Source organism: Argentina silus, assembly GCF_951799395.1.
Source record: "Argentina silus genome assembly, chromosome: 19".
In the NCBI taxonomy this organism is placed as follows: domain Eukaryota; kingdom Metazoa; phylum Chordata; class Actinopteri; order Argentiniformes; family Argentinidae; genus Argentina; species Argentina silus.
In genome coordinates, this window is record NC_139673.1 from 14,588,191 (window position 1) to 14,609,028 (window position 20,838).

The 20,838-nt window shown below is 46.7% G+C and overlaps 1 protein-coding gene across 1 annotated transcript in view; it reads right to left on the bottom strand.

The window, feature by feature from the left end:
* LOC310820147 (inhibitory synaptic factor 1-like) overlaps window positions 1-20,264 on the bottom strand; it is a gene marked incomplete at its 3' end in the record, with an annotated part of 32,445 nt that extends 12,181 nt beyond the window's left edge. The window contains exon 1 of the mRNA XM_083691678.1: window positions 20,178-20,264. Within this exon, the coding sequence (XP_083547804.1) occupies window positions 20,178-20,249 (72 nt within the window). The 5' untranslated portion in view covers window positions 20,250-20,264. The remainder of the gene's footprint in view (window positions 1-20,177) is intronic.
* Window positions 20,265-20,838: the final 574 nt, after the last annotated feature.

A 20,838-nucleotide genomic window follows, 5' to 3' on the forward strand; every position in this document is an offset into this window, starting at 1 on the left:
CAGTGTTTTGACACCTCTTAGTGTGTATGTGTGGAGCACTCGTCTCCCTCCCTGGCAGCCCAGCTCTGATTGATGACAACAAAGGGAGAGAGGGGCAATCTAGGAGCTGGATGGAGAGATAACTGACTGGCTGGGAATGAGTCAGTTGCTAGCAGGGAGCGAGCCCTGCCTGTAGGGAGAGAGGGAAGGGAGGAAGGGATCACAGGGTAATTGAGGCCCCGCAGTTTGGAACGGCACCATGGGGTGTTTCGCTATGCCATCCTGGTTCCGTCTTTGGGAGGGCAGCGTTGGATGGGCGAATGCAGCTTTGCCCAAGCAGAGAAAACTCAGCCACTACTCTGAGTGATGTGGCCAACCACACAGCAGGGGCCTGGCTGACAGCATTCTATCTAATCAATCTACCGTGGGAGGAAAGAACATGCACGCACGCACGCACGCACGCACGCACGCACGCACACACACCACACACACACACACACACACACACACACCACACACACCACACACACCACACACACCACACACACACACACACACACACCACACACACACCTACCTAAACACAGAGCCAGCCAATCTCTCTCGTTCTGGCAGATACACGGGCATACACAGACACCCACACATCGCAAGCATCAATCATTTCCTCTCTTTTCTCTCACATGCAGACACACAGTGTGACGTACACACACAATACACACACATCCACGGAATGGACCAGACACACAGTATGACATACACACACAATACACACACATCAACGGTATGGACCAGACACACAGTATGACATACACACACAATCCACACACATCCACAGTAAGGGCCAGACACTGTCTGACTGCCTGTCTGACTGCCTGCCAGGCTATATAATCCTGATGCAAGGATGTAGTCAGTATTATGGTGGCAGCTTGTTTACTCTCTATCTGTGAGCATGAAGGGCTATGGTCTTATTTATAGGTCAAAAAAGCCCTTTTCTACTGCCCATTCAAATCTGCCCGCAGGTAGTGTACAGCTCCTGCAGTCGCTCTGTCTTAGTCATCAACCCAACCCATATGTTTGACCTTGGCTTTTACCCAGTGACTGTACAACAGAAGACATTGATGCACCATGCATGCAACGTGATCAGGTTAGTCATGCTCAGAGAAAAATATCTGCCTCTTCCTTCCTTCCTCCTCCTCCTCCTCCTCCTAGTCATTTACGCCTCATGCTTTCCAATCGGGATAAGGTGATGGCCACTGATGATGTCATCACATGGTGGCGGGTTGCTGTGTGTGTGTGTGTGTGTGTGTGTGTGTGTGTGTGTGTGTGTGTGTGTGTGGACAGGGGTGGGGAGCTGGGGGGTGGGTTGGGGGGGTCTTGGCGTGCTCTCCCTCTTTAAATAGCCCCAGATCTAATCTGCAGACAGCAGCAGAGTTCTGACAGCTCCCTGCCTCCGTGCCTCCTCCCACTAGGTGACACATTCTTTATTTATTTTCCTCTCTCTCTCTCTCTCTCTCGCTCTTTCTCCTCTCCTCCGCTCTGGTATTCACTCCATGGAGCTGTGGCCCCCTCAAGCCGTTGTCAGTTCCATTCTCCCTCTATGTCTGAAAAACCCAATGGATTTACAGGATTCACTGTCAACCGCTCCCTTTGCTCGGCTCATGAATTTGCCGTCGCTCATCTTGTTCCTTCCTTTTATGTTCACGCCGTCCCCTCCTCTCTTGGTGTCATTATTCTCATTATGGGGCGGCTGAGCCATGGTGGATGTGTCTTTGTCTTAGGCAGACTTCTCCTGAGTGGCTTTCGGATCGTGTGTATCTATGTGTGTGTGTGTGTGTGTGTGTGTGTGTGTGTGTGTGTGCATGTGTGTCTGTCTGCGTGTTTGAGTAGCTGTGTGTATGTGTGTGTGTGTGGGGGGGGGGGGGGTCACGTGACAGCGTGTAAAAAAGACACAGAGAGCAGAATTGAACAGCTTGAACATATTGTCTGATCTTCGACTGAGCCAGCCAGAGAGAGCTGAGCTCTGTGGAACTGTCTCTAGACTGGCAGAGACTAGAGACAGTGATCCGCCACTCTCTTCCCCTCAAAGCCCTACCAACTGTGTAAACGACTGCTCCCAAACACCCTGTGACTCATCCTGTAGTTACCTGCTAGAGGGCTAATGTACACTGTCTAAATTTGTAATTTGGGTAATGTCAAACCAACCAAAGTTATTTTGTGTGGAGATAAATGTCTCCTCGCTTAAAGCAAAAAGCGGAACAGTTCACTGAAATAACTCACTGTTCAGTAATACAACTTGGGATATGTATTGGTGCTCTGTTGCCTCCTTGTTGAACGGAGGTCCCAATTTGGAGATGGACAAGCTCTACAGAAATCTTAATGGAGGCTATTGAATAGAGGCATCCATCGGACTTGAATAAATCAAGTGAAATCAAGTTAGGAGCATTTTGTTCTCTCAGGATTCAATTGGTTTGGATTCAGTATGTGTGTGTTTGTCTCTCTCTCTCTCTGCCTTCACAACTCTGTCTGTACAGTGCTCGAAAGGTTGTCACGTGCATTCACAAAGAGTTACAGTACACATCTGCATAATAACACTCTCTATCACTCCCACACTAATGTTGGAGTTGAAGAGATGTGACAAGCCATTCCATTGCCCTATCCCAAAGGATATGATTAAGATTTTGCGTGATTTCTTAAGAAAACACCACCCCCGCAGAATTCCCCTCCCCGTCTAGAGAGCACACTGTGGGTGACCTGCAAAGTATCAACATCAATGTAAATCTTATAATTCCCCCGTGCACAGCAGACCCTTTCACAGCACTTTCGAAAAACCTGCAAATTGGTTGATATGTCAATGCAATGTAAAGCCACGCTGTATTTTTGCTGTGTGTTTGCTGTTTCGCGGTTTATTGCCATGTGGAATCTCTGCTGAAGATAAGTGAATGGAGGATATTTTTAGTGACAGTGGAGTATGCTAACATGGCGAAATCCATTTCGCCAGATATTCTCTTGACCCTCCTTGCTCTACTCACAATTAATTTGATACATGCCAGAAGCATAAATCCTGGATGATTATTCTGTGTTCAGGAGGGGAGCAATGAGCATTTTCATCCTCCCTGGAACAGTGGGAGACAGGGAAATTATTTTTGTTGTATTATGCAGAGGTTGACACAATTCTGCACCATCGCCAAGATCCTGCGAGGGGCACAGAGGAGGAGGAGGAGATGGGGGGGGGGGGTGGTGGTAAGATATTAAATTAGAAAATGGATGACATAATATATATCGCTTTGCTTGTGATGCCTCCCAAAGCCAATCCATTTATGTTTTTTTGCACTGTCTCTTTCACTTAGAATTACGATGCTTTTTAACGGCAGTGGGGTTGATTTTGTGTTTACTCTCAAGGTTGCTGTGGTAGAGGTGGTGGTGGTGAGGGTGAGGTTGTTTATTTGTCAATAATCTCTTGAGCTTCACCCCCACCATGATGATTGGCTCTTCGTACATGATCAAAATGTAATTGTAATCGGAGCAGCCCCCCCCCAAACCCCCCAACGACGAACACAAACGCAATTAAAAGCTCCGTAGCCTCCCCTGGAAGAAGGCCAGATGTTCTAGGGGATATAGATGGGATTGGCCAGACGTCTGTGAGGTGACCGCTGGCAGCCTGCGTGCTGCTGGATGAGGTTGCAGATTGCACATGGACATGTGCTTCGCTTCCCTCGGTGTGCACTTGTCACTGGTGGGGAATGATGAAGCACCCTGACACACCCCTCTCCTCCCTCCCTCCCTCCCTCCCTCTCTCCTTCTGTCCCTACTGTAGCTCCCTCTCTCTTTCGCCCTCTCTCTAACCCCCACCCTCTCCCCGTGGTCATAGCAATTGTGGGATTGACACGTACTGTAGGTAGCAGCCTCTCTGCTCCACACTCCAGTCCAGAGGAGAGTGTCTGTTTATTAAATGGAGTCAGGGGAATTCAAGGACTGTGGGACAATGCGAGAGGCAGGGACTATGCTCTCTTACGATAACAACCTGTCACTACACCGTACCTCTCACTACAAGCCTTTAGCCCCCGCACGCTCCCTGAAACCTAGAGGAAAAAAAAACTCACTTCAGATTGGATTGATAGGCCTAAAAGCGATGACCTGGAATGACGTGGAAATTACATGCTAAAATACTTTCACCCAGCATGTCCCAGATGCAGCCCTGTCCCTATTTCAGCCCTGCCTTGCCTGCCTGGTGCTTTCATTTGGCATTTGGTCTCATTTCGAGACAGTGAGAGAGAAGAGGAAAAGAGAGAGAGGGCAAGAGAAAGAGAGAGGGGGGAGGGAGGGAGAGAGAGAGCTTGGCCTGGAGACTGCTTGGCCCTGTAAGCGAGGAAAGGAGCTGTGTGTTATCCCTGTTCAACAGAGACACTGACACTGGTCAGGAATTAGGGGAGCCAGGAGCTAAAGACACAACCCATATTCCCCCGCAGTAAGGTTTGAAGTTTCCCCCTTTGCAAGCACTCAGGATACCATGAATAATCCATTTGACGTGTTATTAAAGTATTTACTCATTCTAATACATAATGGAGAGTAATGATGAAGGTGGGGTAATAAATAATAGGCGATGGTTGCGGAGGAGGCCCACATATTATTCATTATAGATAATACTATAGATTCCAACCTGTTTGGAGGTCATCACTCAGTCACAGCGTTGCTAAGCATATTGAATAATTGTTTTATGCTTGGTGCTTTATGCTTCTTGCGATATTGCTGCACCATATTGTTTGTTTGGCTTTACAGTGCAAATTGGAGGGAAATGCTGCAATAGATATGTCTAGCGTTACCAGTGGCCCACCATGTTCAGTTCTCTATACAGCCCGGTTCTCTCTCTCTCTCTCTCTCTCTCTCCTCCACTCTCTCTCTCTCTCACTCACACTCTCTCTCTCTCTCTCCCTCTCTCTCTCTCTCACACTCTCTCTCTCCCTCCCTCTCTCTCTCTCTCTCTCTCTCTCCCTCTGTCTCTCTCTCTTTCTCTCTCTCTTCCACTCTCTCTCTCTCTCACTCACACTCTCTCTCTCTCTCCCTCCCTCTCTCTCTCACACACTCTCTCTCTCCCTCACTCTCTCTCTCTCTCTCTCTCTCTCACTCTCTCTCTCTCTCTCTCTCTCTCTTTCTCTCTCTCTCTCACTCTCTCTCTCTCTCTCTCTCTCTCTCTTTATCTCTCTCTCTCCCTGGCTTTGCAGTGGCCTTATTAGCAGCCGCTCTGCAGAGAAGCAGACTGGTTCTATATATAGCCGATAAAAACAAGGAACTGGGCTCACCATTCCAGCCTTGATGGGAGGGGGTGCTGACCGGGGTCCTGCTGGGGGCTGTGTGTGTGGGGGGGGGGGGTGGTCATGTTAGTGCTTTTGCCTTTGGCGGCAATCTTGGCACGGTAGCAGCACTGCTGTGTCTGGGCTTGATTAGGGCGCCTCCTAATGACTCGCCTCAGTGCTGCTGGCAGGGAGGCTGTAGGCGCTCATTCAGACACGAGAACAGCCTACCGCTGGGCTGGAGGGGACACAGGACTCAGCCTATCCTTGTGAAGGACACTTCTCACTCTCAAGTTCGTGGGCAGGACATAGCACTTTAATAATCAGTGTGGTCAAACAAACTCTATTGACAACAATATGATTTTCCGAGGGGCCCCTGATGTGATACAGAGTGCAGATACTGTTGATTTGACCGCGCTTGACTCGACATGCTCCCTACTGTGTATGGATGCAACATCAAATCATGCCCCCGCGCCATTGGAAATAAACAGTTGGTCTAATGATACATTTAGAGGCAACTTGAAAATGGAGAAAGTAAACAACAAGACAAAGGAACAAACTTTGCTCCTAGCAGACAACAGCCAATGGCTGCAGGGAGCTGGGGAGAGGATGGCAGGCTAGGCTAGGCTAGGCTACGCTACGCCACGCCAGCTCTGATTTGAAACATGTCCAGGAAGTGGAAGCTCCATTCCCTCATTTCTCCCTAGTGCTGTGGACGTGTCGCTAGCTAAATGTCCTGGGGTAGCCACGGCAGATGCTACCACACTCTGGAATGCCACCAATACAATAGCCTCCAGATACGTTATCCTCCATGACTCCAGGAGAAAAATCACCATTCTGTCCTGCATTATGAAAGTGAAGAAAAATGGATAGCTACAGTATGTAGAAGAACACAAAATAGTATGGCTCTTAAAATTATTGGTATGGTAAATTTAGAGAACCTAACTGCCTATTTCCTCCTCTCAGCGAAGATCACCAACACTAAATACAGCAATAGCAGATGAATGGGACTGAGGAAGGAAATCCAATAAGCTAAAAACGGCGGGAAATACAGTCACTGAGTTTACTGCACGCTTGTCATCAGAATAATTCTTTTCTGGCCTAAATTGAGTCTTCTCGTAAAAAAAAAAAAAAAGGAAGAGTTTCTAAGTATTTTATTTTGAAGTGTTTGTATGTGACAGCTAAAGCACCTTTTAATCTGATGAATGTTATTTCCTGAAGTGAACCGCTGCTGCGTCAGTTTTTGTTTCTTCACTTGTTCCCCTCTGCTGAGACTGTGCAGCACCCACCAGTACTTCTAACATTGTAACATTTCACCACTGCTTCTGAAGCGTGAAACACTTCTGACAGATATTTTGACAATCTCATACATGGTGGGGGGCAGGGTGGGGGGCGAGGGTGAGTGATGATGTGGTTGCTAGTGCCAGCTACCGCTCTTTCTCTTCTCTTTTAAAGCTAATTTTCCCCTTTAATGGATTAATGCCCTCTTTACAAAAATGATGCCTGAAGGCAGAGTGCTGTTCTTTGGCTGATGATTTTTTTGACGCTGCTTTTGTTTGTTTGTCAATTCCAACCAAGAAAAAGACACACAAAGACATCTGCATGCAAAATTGAAAAAAAAGAAAATCTAAATTTTTAAGCTGTGTGGATTATTGATTTTGGTATCCAGCATATTAAACGCCCAGCAGATGAACAGCCAGTATGGCTTTTGCCGAGACATCCAGATGCAATTTCTCACATGTTGGTTTGGCTTGGCTGGCGCTCCCCATTTTACACTTGGCTGCAGCGAGTTAGCAGCCAATGGACTTACAAAACGAATCCACTCGTAAATAACAAGCCATCTCCACACATTTTATTGTAGTGCTTAAATACTGAACTGTGTCTGTACTCCACTGATGTTTATTTAATATGTGATTTGCATGCTGTTTTTGGTCATGATTTGCAATTCAAAGACGTACTGCTTCTTCCAAATGTGGTTGTTAGAGGTGCACAGTGGGCAAAGTTTAAAGGCTGAATGTAGTAACTTTTGACTCCAACAAAGTTTGCTATTCCTCAAGGATGCTCAGTGGTGTCCCGGAGTCAAAGATCAATAATGTATCTTCTGCCTGCACTAGCCCCTGAGATAAAAAAAGAAAAAAAAGAACATCTTTGTGAATTGAAAAGTAGGCTATATTGATCTTGGGTATACATTCTTTCTACAGTATATCAAAAGTGATGGGTCTAAATTCATCACTCACAATGCTCGAACCATTGCAGTGTGTGTGTGTGTGTGTGTGTGTGTGTGTGTGTGTGTGTGTGTGTGTGTGTGTGTATGTGTGTATGTGTGTATGTGTGTATGTGTGTGTGTGTGTGTGTGTGTATGTGTATGTGTATGTGTATGTGTATGTGTATGTGTATGTGTATGTGTATGTGTGTGTGTGTGTGTGTGTGTGTGTGTGTGTGTGTGTGTGTGTAAGTGTATGTGTATGTGTGCACATGCGTCCGTTTATGTGTGTGTGATGTACTTTCAACATTGAAAGAGGAAAACAAGCCATTAAGCCATTAAAGAGTCAAGATGAGGATGAATGATTGACAGGAGGGGTTTGGGTAGAAGCATTCAGGGGCACTCAAGCTATAGACAAGCCCTGTTGTACATTACAACCCATTACGCCTGTTTTGTTTGAAATCCCTAATGAGAGGATGTGCTGCTGAGACAGACATGGTTTGAAAATAGTTTGGCATTTGGATGGTTTGCTCAGTCCCTCCCTCCATTTCAGCTTTGACTCATACATATGTATTGAGCTGTGGCAGGCAGCAGTGGGCTGAGAACAGCATGAGGCTGTGTTTTTGCACAGTGTCTATCTAATTGCCTGACCACCAGCAGCTACGACCTGGTTCAAACCTGGAACACACTGTGTCTCCTGAACTGTGCTCCGCTCCCCGAACCAGAAACCAGCAAACTCCCCAGAGCCCTGAATTGGGTGGCTAGGCTACGCTACACGAATCCTCACCGCCCCCCCTCCGCCTTGCAGCAAAGAGAGTCCACAGTGAACCCCTTTATCAGCCTGTCAATCACACTGAGAGAGTGCCAAAGTTGAGCTTTTAGAGAGACTGAAGGCACTGCCACCGATTGTCAGCTAGCTAGATACCTTTTCTGCAGCATATGGGCTCTTGGCAGACTTTTCAAACAAGGCAGCGTTCTGTCCCTGCAATTAGCACTCAAGAGGAGTAATGGTGTCAGCCTCCTCCAGGTGCCTGGCTGTCCTGCCTCTGGTCCAGCGGAGAGAAAAAGCTTTTGACAGTGTGTGAATTCACACAGGTGCATGCATCCTTGAGTGCCAGCAGTGAAAACTGCATGGCGAGGTGTCAAACAAAGCTGTGGATTATTTTGCCACAGGCATCAATTAGTGCTGCCGTAGAGGTGTGTGTGTGTGTGTGAGACATTCACAGCTATCGTACGTGCAAAGGGCACAGTGTCTCCTGTTTGTGTCAAGGTAAAGTACTGTCAAAAAGCTTTTAGAACCGACCTCACTGCTGAATTTTTGTCACCAAAGTCTAACTCTCACGTTATGGCTTTTCACACATTGAGGTTTACATCGTCCCTATCGGAAGTATTTTCTTGTTCTCATACCATTTTCATATTGATTCCAAGCAGAGACCAAGACCTCCACACGTACTAAAACTACTGCTTTGCAGTTTCCACAGAGCTAAAAAGGGGTCTATCGACAGTACAGCTAACCCCCTATAGGTCTCCAACTTGTTGTCCAACTACTTGATTTAATGAGAATAAATGAGAATAAAATGACACACTTTATGGAAGGACATCTCTTTGCCTTTCTGGAAGAATCAAAGTGGAATAACAAAATAGCAGCTTTGCTGTTTATTCAAAGCTCTGCGGGATTGGATCCCAAGAAGGAAGAGAGTTCTCATTGATCTTACCAGTGTGCTATGATAAGTTGCAGGATGAGGCTGCAATTTACATAGCAATTGGGAAAAGATAATATTGCTTGCTCACATCAAGGCTTGTTAACGAACGCTTTAATTAATTGGGGAATGTGAGCATGTTGCTGAATGTTTAATTCTCCATGAGAATTTGGGGTGTGTGTGTCTAAGCTAGCGTGCGATTCATGACCGCTTGTTTACCGGACTAACCAACCCATCGCTATGGTCATAGACGGAACATTCTTTATTACGTTACCCACATTTATGTTTTTATATCATCAGTTAATTTCTCCCTCACACACCAATTGGCATGGCCTCAATTTAAGCCAGAGCACACATCAACAAATAGATATTTTTGTGTTGCCCAACTGTGGAACATTGATATAACAGTATTAGTTATTTTGATGCTAGATGGATGGATTTGGTGCTCTGTAACTAGCAGATGCACAATATTGTAAATTGGAAGCCATTTTGAAATGCAAATACATACAAAAAAAATACATCTAGGCACTATTGTACTTGTAGAATCCATCTACTTGACAAACATGTGAAACAATCCTCCTCTTACATTTGCAATTCGGGTAGGATCTTCTGAGATAAAGGCCTTCTGTCGAACAGCACATGTATGTTAGAGCCTTTTGGTCTATTAAATCCTGCATTAGGGAGGTAGATGTTGCAGTCAATCCCTAGTGCGAATGCAGGAATGACAGGTGTTTAATAACCAGGCCCACATTTTTATTGTCATGCATCTGCCACTGACTCAAAGCCATAGATATGTGGGCTGATCTGCCGACCCTTTGGCTCACACACCCAGCAGAAGAAGAACCCCCCCCACACACACACCCCCGCCCCCCGTGTGGCTCAAAGAGGAACCACTGCCTGTCGGCAATAAGATAAGCTATCTCTCTCTCTTTCTCTTTCTCTCCTTCCTTCTCTGTTTCCCTCTTTCTCACCCTCTCACATCCTGGCTCTATGTTTCACTGTATTTCCTAGAGCACGCATACTGTACTCGTATGCAGACTCCTAGGTATAGCTTAGCAGCGAGGGCAGGCCTCCGATGCTCTGCCTAACTGTTCTCTTGTACTGTTTTGTTTTTTTGCTGATACAAACCCCCACCCTCTATACACAGCAATGGATGACCTGCGTGTCTTCAACCCTGTAGCCCGACTCCAAAAGTCCTGACGTTGGGCAAAGCACTCCATCACGTTGCCCTCGCTGCCAACAGTAACAGCTGATTCTGGGGTTATAATTCAAGCCTGTGACCTTGATTGCCACACTGGAGGTTGTCATCCGCCATCGCAGCGTCTCTCTCCCCTGGCCTCTGCCCCATCCCCCCTATCCACCCGTTATCTGATCCACCTCAATCGCTGCTTTTAGCCAAACAAGGGACAGGCTTTAAACACTCTACCAATTAGTCATGTAGTTTGCCTTTTGGCGAGTGACAAGAGCACGCAGAATTAATAATAAACTGAAAGCTCCAGGTCAGGGTCTGTGATTTATGTGGCAGGAGGAGACAATTCTACTCTAAGAGGGTCATTGTAGTCATGATGTCCTCCTAAACTCTGTCATCCCTCACCGGGCTTCAACATCTATCCATATCCCCCTTCCACTCACACAGTATCGATTCAAGACCTCGCCACCTAATGCACGTGGACATCTTTTGTAAGTACATGATCGGTAGTACTAAGAATGTATAAGGATGAACTTGCAAAACAGGCTCCAAACCACTCCTCATTCTCCTACTTATACTGCCAACGCAGCATCAAAATGAGTGAGTTATCATTCGTTCCACCCCAAGACTCAGTCATTCTTGTAAGATCTCTGGCATCTATCTATTTAATTTCCACTGAATAATCTCTGCACCAAAAAAACTAGGAGCAATAGAAACTATGAGTCATAGTTGAATTGAGGACGGTGGTGGTGCTTTTCTTGTCAGTCTCTTGTCAGCCAACTTCACTGACGAAGGGCATACAAATAGGGATGTCACTGTAGCAAGAATGTGTGTTTGCGTGTGCCTCCCCGAGAGACAAAACGTTTTCTGCCGTGTCACCTGGAAGCAGAAACTCACTCCGTATTCCAAACAAAACAGAGACACACATAAACCAAACCCCCTTCCTGTCTGCTCGGAGGTGCTGTGGAGTACAAGGAGAGTAGGCCAGTGGTGGAGGCCATGGGGTGGGTTAGGGTGGAGGGAGGAGTCTGTGGGTGGGGGTTAATAAACTAGCTGGAAGCGAGCAGATGACAACCCCCCCCCCACCCAAACCCCTGCCCTAACCCCGTCCCCCTCCTTCATACCTCACCATCTCGTCAAAGGTCCGGGACAAAAATATTAATCATCCAAATAGTTTGTTGACACATTCTTTCCATCCCCTGTCTGCTCTTATCTGTGTCCCTGAATAATTAGCCTGTCTGTGCGTCTTTCATCCCTCCCGCCCCGCCCGCAGCTGATGCCTGCATCTGAGTGCTGTTGACAATGACAGTGGTGGCAATCACCCATGCAGGGCCAGGTGGTGGAGTTTGACTGCTAGCACAAGGTTACAGCAGCATATGAATAGACTAGGGAGAGGGCCTCAGATCTCCCTGTGTGGTACAGTCCAGCCCAAGTAGTCACCCATGTAATGCCCTCTGCATGAATTGATCTGCCTCAGACCCTGCTTAGATATGCAGACAGGCTCCACTGAAATGAATGAGATAATTAATGACATTTAAACGTAAAATGTACCCCAGACAAGGTTTGCCGCTAATTGGAAGGATTAGAAAAGAATCACAGTAATCCAACTGTTTTTTTTTCTGCGTTTTGATGTTTGGGGATACGGTGTGTTATTTTGTTCTCATGAGAAGGTACAATAACAATAGCATTGTTGGACTGTTGGAGATGTTGCTGAAAACACCCATCGAATTGAAACTGAATCAGACAAAATACTGTATGCAAGGGGCATCTGACTCTGACATTTGCAGTCAGGATTGATGTAATGAAATGATTTGAAGGCCTGATGGAAAGGTTTTTTTTAAGGTTAGACGCTGCATAAAAACGGTTGCCTGCTGTTGGTGCTTTGGATATTGCCAGCGTTGGGTTTTCAGCACAATCACATTATAGGATCATTCCAAACTGGGTCGATTCATCATGATACTTAATCATCGGAAAGCTACGAAGTTATAAATAGTTGGGCCAAAAGCATCTGAGGAGCGGTGAGAAGGTTCTCCAGTCTGAACAGCAACATTTGAGTGATCTAGAGTATGCTGCCCTGAGCATTTTTCCTGGCACGACCAATGAAGAAATGGACTCTCGATAAAATTAGGTCACCTATTAATTTGGGTTGCCTGTCATAGACTGGAATACATGCAAACAAGGTTTGTTAGGTTTGTTGTGCCCTGAAGGTGCAGTGACATTCAACCTTTAAAGCGTTTTGCTGACGATCCAATGAAAATTGCTGGATTTCCTTGTGTGTACAATATGCTCAGGCACAATAAAGTCATGTAGCTATTCTTGGGGGCTGCTTGTGCACTTCAATGAAGGCCATTTTTCACACCATTAACTACAGCCCACTGGTTTTATTCACAGCACAAAGATAGGCCAAAACAATCCTGAACACGCCCACCAGCACAATTGCAACAATTGATCTAAGCTGTTCCACCCAGTCTGTCGCCAGCCTGTACAGCAGGAGGACCCATTATACCCCCCCCTCCCCCCCTCCCCCACACACACACACACTCCACCCCACTCCTCCCTCTCTCTCTCTCTCTCTCTCTCTCTCTCTCTCTCTCCAGCTTTATCCTTCCCTGGAGGGAAGGGTTGGAGCTTTACATTAAGTACAAAATATGCATTCGAGAGCTCTCCAATCCCCTACCTCTGCTGTCATCTTACCTAGCCTTAGATCCTGTCAGAATTGGAGGTATTCGAGGCTGATTTAGTATGATGGCTACATTGATACAAGTGGCCCATTTAGTTTATGTTTACGTTGCTTGGTCTCCAACCGAAAGCCCTCATTGCGATCTATGCAAGGTTCATGGAGGGAGTCTGAGCTCCGAGGGGTGGGCTAATCCAGTGGGTCTTACAGGCATGATGGGCTAGTCAATATGCTGGCCCTGCATCCTCAAGCAACCAAAGCTCCACAGCATCGCTTGGTAAAAGAGGCTCAGGGGAATGCTATGCCTGGTGCAGTTTTATTCTCTACACAGCTTTTCAAGGTTATAAGGCACTAAATCCTTAACTCTTTATTTCCCTTCGCTCTGCTCTGCTCTGCTCTGCTCTGCTCTATTCTGCTCTCTCTCTCTCTCTCTCTCTCTCTCTCTCTCTCTCTCTCTCTCTCTGTCAGTCTTATTAGAGGAATGTCAGGATGTGATTCTGAGGAGGAACCAGCCCAGCCACTGGTCAATAAGGTCATTGTGAGGTCACGCACAGGTTAGGGTTAGTGATGAATTCACAACAGAGAGCACGAATGAACGTGACCTTAGAGCCACGCCGATGGAGACGGGGGTATTTTACGACAGTCAGAGTCGATGACACTGAAGTGCCCTATTCTTACTGTTGTAGTGTACGAAACGAACTGTGCTGGAGGCTTGTCACCACGTTTTAATTAGAAGATTTAATTTCGGCATACAAAGGAGGTCAGGCGAGGAGGAACACATTGACAGATATTCCGGGCGCTGTGTTTTTAGGGTTGGCTCTTTTGAACAAAGGGAATCCTATCCTACGGCCCAGGTGAGGCAGGTTTAGGGATCCTTTCCCCTCCTAGAAGCAATGCTAAGCCTTCGGCATAGTCTAGTGAGCTCTCTGGGCCTGCAGGGCGGCTAGCGAGCGTCCCGAGCCGCCGTCCCGCGGCTCAGCCAAATCCGGCCTTAATCTGCAGTAAATTGTCTCTCTAGCAGTGTGCTGGGGCACCCTCGCTGGAGAGCACCGGGTCGAGGCAGACTGGGCAGTCAACCCAGGAAACTGGCAGGCGAAGGAAAATGGTTGCTTTCTGGGAAATGGTCCACTAGGGCACAGCTTTGGGACTGATTGTAATTTCCGATAAGTGGGCTCTCAGGTGGACTGAAAGGAAAAGCACCATAACCACCCATGGAGCCAACATACGTGTGATAAGCCAATGGCCACAGGGGCCTCTTTGTGCACATACAGGACAGATAATAAGCGAAAGACACCATCATGGCACCACCTGTTCTTACACTGACAGACTTATAAGCTGACTTGAGAGGATGAGATGCACCATCTTCTGGTTTTCATTATCATGCAAGTGTCCAACCCAAGTGCCCCTAGTGGCTAACCGCTGAAGCGCAGCTGGCATGGGGCCTCTGCCTTGTCCTTGCCCTGCTCTGCATGGCAGCACCATTGGTGGGGGAACAGGGAGCAATGGAGGAGAGGGATAAATGTCCCCTGCAAAAACAGCAGCCTTTGATTTGGGTTTAGGGCTCCCCGCGGCTACCTCTGTGTTCGGACCAGATTTGCGCAGTGCTGAGCTCTGTGGCGGTAGCAGAATGTGCCGGCACCCCCACTGTCGGGCTGGTTGGAGCCCGGTCCAGACTGGATCAGGAGGCATGGTAGCTCGTTGACTGATCTGGAGCCAGCTGTTTGTTCTGCTACAACCACACTGGGACTAAACAATGCAGGGTTTAAACCATGCCATGGACATGAAAGTGCACCCCTGGAAAAGGCTCTCTAATAAGATCCATTTACAGGCTATTTTTCATTGTCTGTTTTCATTTTTGCAAATATCCCTTGATTGATACCTGAGGGGATTCAGAGGGGATCATGAACTGGTGTCATTGTGCTTTCAATAGGTATAGTAGCATCTGTGCCAGCCTGTATTGCTTGTAGTTCAGCAATAGCAATCAGGGTTGAGGGTCAGTTCAAATCCTATTCTAGAATTCTATTTACTTAAAGCACCAAGCGTAGTGACATTTGATTCATATGAATTTAAAAAATCTTCATCAAAAACAATGGGACATTTTCACTTAATGAATTGAATTTCAATCAACTGTCTTGCATTGAGTGAATTGACATGTGGGTAGCACTTTACATTAACGATTGGAATAAGTGGGTAATGACATGGTAATAACCATAGTAATTATCAATCATTACCTGCAGCTACCAGTAATAAGACACGTATTACATGGTCAGTTGGACTGTAGTTTCCATGTAATTATTTTGCATGAAAGATGATGCTTGAACAAACAAGGTAGTTACTATGAAATAAGATGGTATCAGAACCAGAAAATCCTATATTACCTGCTTCTATTTTGTTCTAGCCTTGTACCCCTTGTCTTAACCTAACAACTAAGACCATGGTAACTCAGTCAGTGGTAATACATAGGCTACCTACAGTAGTGTCAGTATGTATGCATCCACTGAATGTAACACAGTAATAAGCTATGCAATGGGTCGGATACGATACGTTTTTATTGCTTATTTCTATGCAGTTAATGTAAAGTTACTCTGGTCTTCACTAGGAGGCCACTTCCTGTCAGGGCTTAATAGAAGAAGAACCGGCTCTTTGAACAACCGTGATACGTTAAATCTAATTAAAGTTCAAAGTTAGAGTATTGATACATTCAGTACAGATACTGTAGATATGTTACATTTGTATTTGTGAAATATTTGTGAAGTTTGTTAGCAATAAACGAACATTAACCTCAGATTAAAGTAGCTAGCTACCTGTATTGAATATTATATTATGTCAGTGAATGAATATTTGTGTCTTGTTATTGTTATGAATTAAATATTGTGCCGAATATCATTGGAAATATCATTCAGTCCAAAAGAAGACCTGACTCCATCCATCTCAATCCAAGTGCAATATGAAGATTTTTGAAGGTGTTGCCTCCATTAATTCTCTACCCCAAACCATTACATGACAGAGCAAGATTACCTACTGGACAGCTTTGTATTATTAATGTCAACATCTAAATCTATTAATAAAGGAACGTGCATTTACATTAACTGTATGGAGTCATCAATAAACCCTTCATGTAGGCCTTTGTATTAGACCCATTGGGGAGTTTATTGCCATGTTAGTGATGCAGCTTTATTTTATAGTAACTACCTTCTCTGTTCAAGCATCTCTCATGTAAAATAATGGCATGGAAACTACTGGCCAACTTACCTTACAATAACAAGGCAATGTTCTTTCTTGTTATTGCTAACTACATGGTTATTATCACGTTATTACCCACTTATTCCGAGCTGTAATGTAAAGTGCTAACCACATGGGAATTGACTCCAAACCTGATGCCAACAGTAAGGTTTGATAGCGCAGTATGAGAATGACTTCTCCTCACTCTCCAGCAGTAAGCTTAGCTTGTTGAGCGAAGAGTGGACCATTTGTTCCAGAAACAGACAGAGCCTCGGGGAGAAGACGGATAGTCACGGCGCTGATGCAATCCGGCTCCGTCTCTGGTCCAGAGCCTGCCCTGTAACAGCCCATCTCCATGCTTTACCAAGGCAGTCTGCTGTGAGCTACACGTGTACTGAGGACTCAGTGCTTATGACGGATAGAGACGGGTGTCCTGCTTGTTACGAAACCGTTGGACAGCTCCAGCTCAAGGAAAGCACACATTGTACCGTACTCTGCCAGGGATAATTGCTCTGTGTCCGGCTTTTATTCACTGCCCTCATTAGGTACTTTAATTCTCTCCTCAGGTTTGACGGTCTACCTATTTCCATTTCCATCTCTCTCTCTTTCTCTCTCTCTGCTCTCTCTCTCTCTCTCTCTCTCTCATGGAGCACGGACATCTTCTTATGTTTCCACATAATGACTACCTCTACATAATAACAGTTCCCATTCCCTGTTGGCTCTATCTAAAGATGACGTGCCACTTCTCTCCCTGCTGCTGCTTCTCTCTCTCTCTCTCTCTCTCTCTCTCCACTCTCTAATTTTTCTGTCCTTCCTGCCTCATTTATTGCTTTCAATTTACCAGTCTTGTATCTCTCTAATAACCAATATGGATGTTCTCTTACATTTGGCATTGCTCAGCTGTTGGAAATTGCTTTCTATTCATCGGGATTCAGTTTTAACAAATGGAATATTTCATACTGCATATAGCAGAGGATGCTTTGCTTTTCATTCGCCTGCCATTTTGTACTGTCACAGGGATTCTGAGAGCAAGGTTGACATGATACTCAAATTAATCAATTCCACCACAGCTGCCTCCAATATCATTGCTATTATTATGTGTCGAGTAGCCAACTGTAGTTTATCAGTGCATTTCATTCAAAAGGTTTTTCCTTTTGATCTCCTCCATTCTAGCTGTCATGTGTAATGGAATTCACAAATGTGTTTTTGAAGCCTCCTATCTTGAAACACTACCAGTATATGCTCTAATACATTTCTCTTTGGCAAGTAAATAAGATCTCAGGCAGCGCTGTGATTGTGCTCCGTTCTGCACTGACATGTGGTGATGACTTTCTCACTATGGGTTTGGTGTAGTGTTATGTAAGTACTGTAGCTGACATAGTTGTGTAATGGCCCTATCTCCCCTCTTCTGTCTTCACACCTACAGCACAGAGTGGAGACAGACTGGCGAGAGGCATGGGTCTAGAGCTAGAGCCAGCTTTAGATCCACTAGTGTGTGTGTGTGTGTGTGTGTGTGTGTGTGTGAGTGCATGCGTGCGTGTGTGTGTGCGTATGCGTGCGTGTGTGTGCGCGGGCACACATTTGTGCGTGCATTCGACCATGCTCCAGTGCCCATGTGTGTGTTACTTTGGTATACCTACATGATGTCAGGCTAGTACTGCTGATTCAAAACCCCTCTCTTCATTCCTGTTAAGGCTATCAGGGCAAGTGGTAGCCTCCCCTGCAATAGCCAGAGCAGGTCTGAGATAACCCACACACATGTACAGTGAAACCCAGGGCCACACATGTACAGGGCAGGTCCACCTAGCTGTGTAGAGACTACAGTCACTTCTGAGCTACTGTGCTGCTGTCTGGAGCTCATGGCTTTAAACCTGAGAGCTCAGAAATCAGACTAGCTCCCTCTGGACCTCCAGGGATAATCCCACACTATCTCCGGATCACCATCCACAACCCCCTCCAACAACCAGACACGCACACGAACACACATACACACACACATGAACACACACACACCCGCACATGAACACACATGCACACATACACACGCGTATGAACACACATACGCGCACATGAACACACGAAAGGGCATACACACAGACACCCACACACACACACACACACACACACACACACACAAACAAATACACAAACACAGAACAATGACACACCACCCAGCAAGTCCAGTCACATCACACTCACCACATTACATGAAGGTGGCCCTTATTGAGTTATTTATTTCAATCTGTCCAGCAATTAATCATTTATTGATGTGACAGATGTTATCTGTTATGTTATTCATTTAATGTCGCCAAGAAAGAGAGATTTTATGGGACATTAAGCAGCCATGCATCTGACGGTACATTGAGCACTAATGCCGTTTTTTTTTTTGGAAACATTTTCTAATACAGTCTACGATTGCGTAGATTAGCTAATTGCACACTATTGATACTACTGCCACTACCACTATACTGCAGCGAGTGCAATCTCTACCAATTTCAATATGTGTATTGCAAGGAATGATGCATCAGCTTCTAAAAACAGCCCCTCTCTAATGGGTTCTGGAATAAGAATTGTAATATCAATGTGTTGGCGCTGGCAGAGGCAGAGAGGTATAGTGTTTTTGTTTATAAATAGCTCCAGCCTGCATTTACTCCTCTTGCAGCGTTCCATAATCATCAATCACTCCTGGCCTGCCTGGGCCCACTGGGTCTGTGTTCCTGGGCTCACCAGAAGGCAGAAGTGAGGCTGTGTGAGGTGTGACCTTGCACCTCTACCCCATGTGAGTACATAAAGGAGGGAGAGGTGAGCAGGGCAGCAGTCGGCGGGAAGGGGGGCGGGGGGGGGGGGGGGGGGGGGTGACTTATGGCGGCCCCTCCTCCCCCATGGGTCTGATCGAATCCCTGCCACCCCCTCTCCCCCACCCCCCCCACCCCCCACCCCCCGCCCTCCTCTCAAGGGTCTCCTCCTGCCCCCACCGCCCCTCCGACCCGGGCCCCCTGATCTGATGGAGGTTGGGAGCTAATAACAAAAAGGGAAGGTGGGGGAGAGGGCAGGGGGGTGGGGGTGGGGGGGGGGGGGGGGTGTGGATGTGTCAAAGCTCCACTTCTCACTGGGAGAAGAGAGGACATCCTCTGGAGGAAGGGTTTAATTAGAGCCTGCTGCTCTCTCTACCGCTCTCTCTCTTCCTCTTGTTGAGAAGCTTTATATGAAGAGCCGTCGGTGGAAGGACAGGCTTTCGCTGCAGGGGGGGAGGGAGAGATCCTACTGTGATGGTCAAGATCACTTTGTATTCACACACACACACACAAACACACACACTGACGCACACAGACACGCATGCACAGACACACACACACACATCACACATTCACACACACTCACTCGAGAATCTTTTCATCGTGTTACCATGGCAGTTGCAAAGAACACAGTACAGTAAGAATCCAGCTGATAACAGAATGGTTGCATAACTGTTGCAGTACCAAGTCCTCTGGCTTACCTAAGCACACCTCAGAGTCTCACATTTGCCCTGCCTCTCCAGAAGGCTCTTTCTAAAGGCACACCTTATCCACTAAAGGCTTCATAGGATACTGCAAACTATCATGTGAACGACACCACTCATGTCCATAGTTATATCCTAGCCCTTGAGAAAAAAAACAAAAACAAGAAAGGGGAACCTAATCGCACACGCAGGAAGAAACCATGTTCTCCTGCCAACTACCACATCAAAGCCAACTTGATCTCATCTCATTCAAATCCTATAATCAAAAGCATCTTGACACTGTGAAATGAATTCTACGCTTCGTTTCAATGCAGTCCAGTATCCCCCCCCGCTCCCCCCCCCCATCCAAAAAGACACACACCTCAAAAAAAAAAAAGCTTTGAAAAGAGAAAAGAGAGTGGCGCAGCTCTGAGCCCTCACCTCCCGGAGCTCCTTGGCCACATCCTTGAGCTCTTTGAGAATGCCGTCCAGCTGGTCGATCACCATCTTCATGTGGCTGCGGATGCGTTCTCTCGGGCTGGGGGTCTCAGAGGTGTCCCGGGCCTGAGCTCTGCTGAGGGACATCCTTCACAAGGCGACGTAGGGCCGGCGGGGGGCGGCGGGCTGTGGGCAGGGGGGAGCCGAGACGGGGTCCATGCCTCTGGCCGCGAGGAGCCTCAGTGCTACTGATCCGAACGGAGGCCCCGGCCACGCAGGGAGACCTCAACATCTTAAAAGCACCCGGGCAGCCAAAAGACCTTCCCTGGCCGGCGCCTCGCTCGCCCCCGGGTTACCCTCGGACAGCCATGGCCCCTGTGCGACCGGTACGGAAAGAGAAGTGGAAAAAAGAAACATGAAAAAATGAAAAAAACTCAAGCACGTTAGATCCACGGAGCGGGACGAAGGAGGAGAAGAAAAAAAGCATGAGCTAAAATTGGTGTGAAAAACTCTTATATAATAGTGGTTGAGCCAGAGAGCCTACTCATTTCAGTGTGTCAGTGTGTAGGCTACGTATGCTCTAGTCTCTGAGGGGATGTTTATTTAGATTGCCCGTATGTATGCGGAAGTTGCTCTCTTCCACTTCCTCTTGCCCTTTACGATC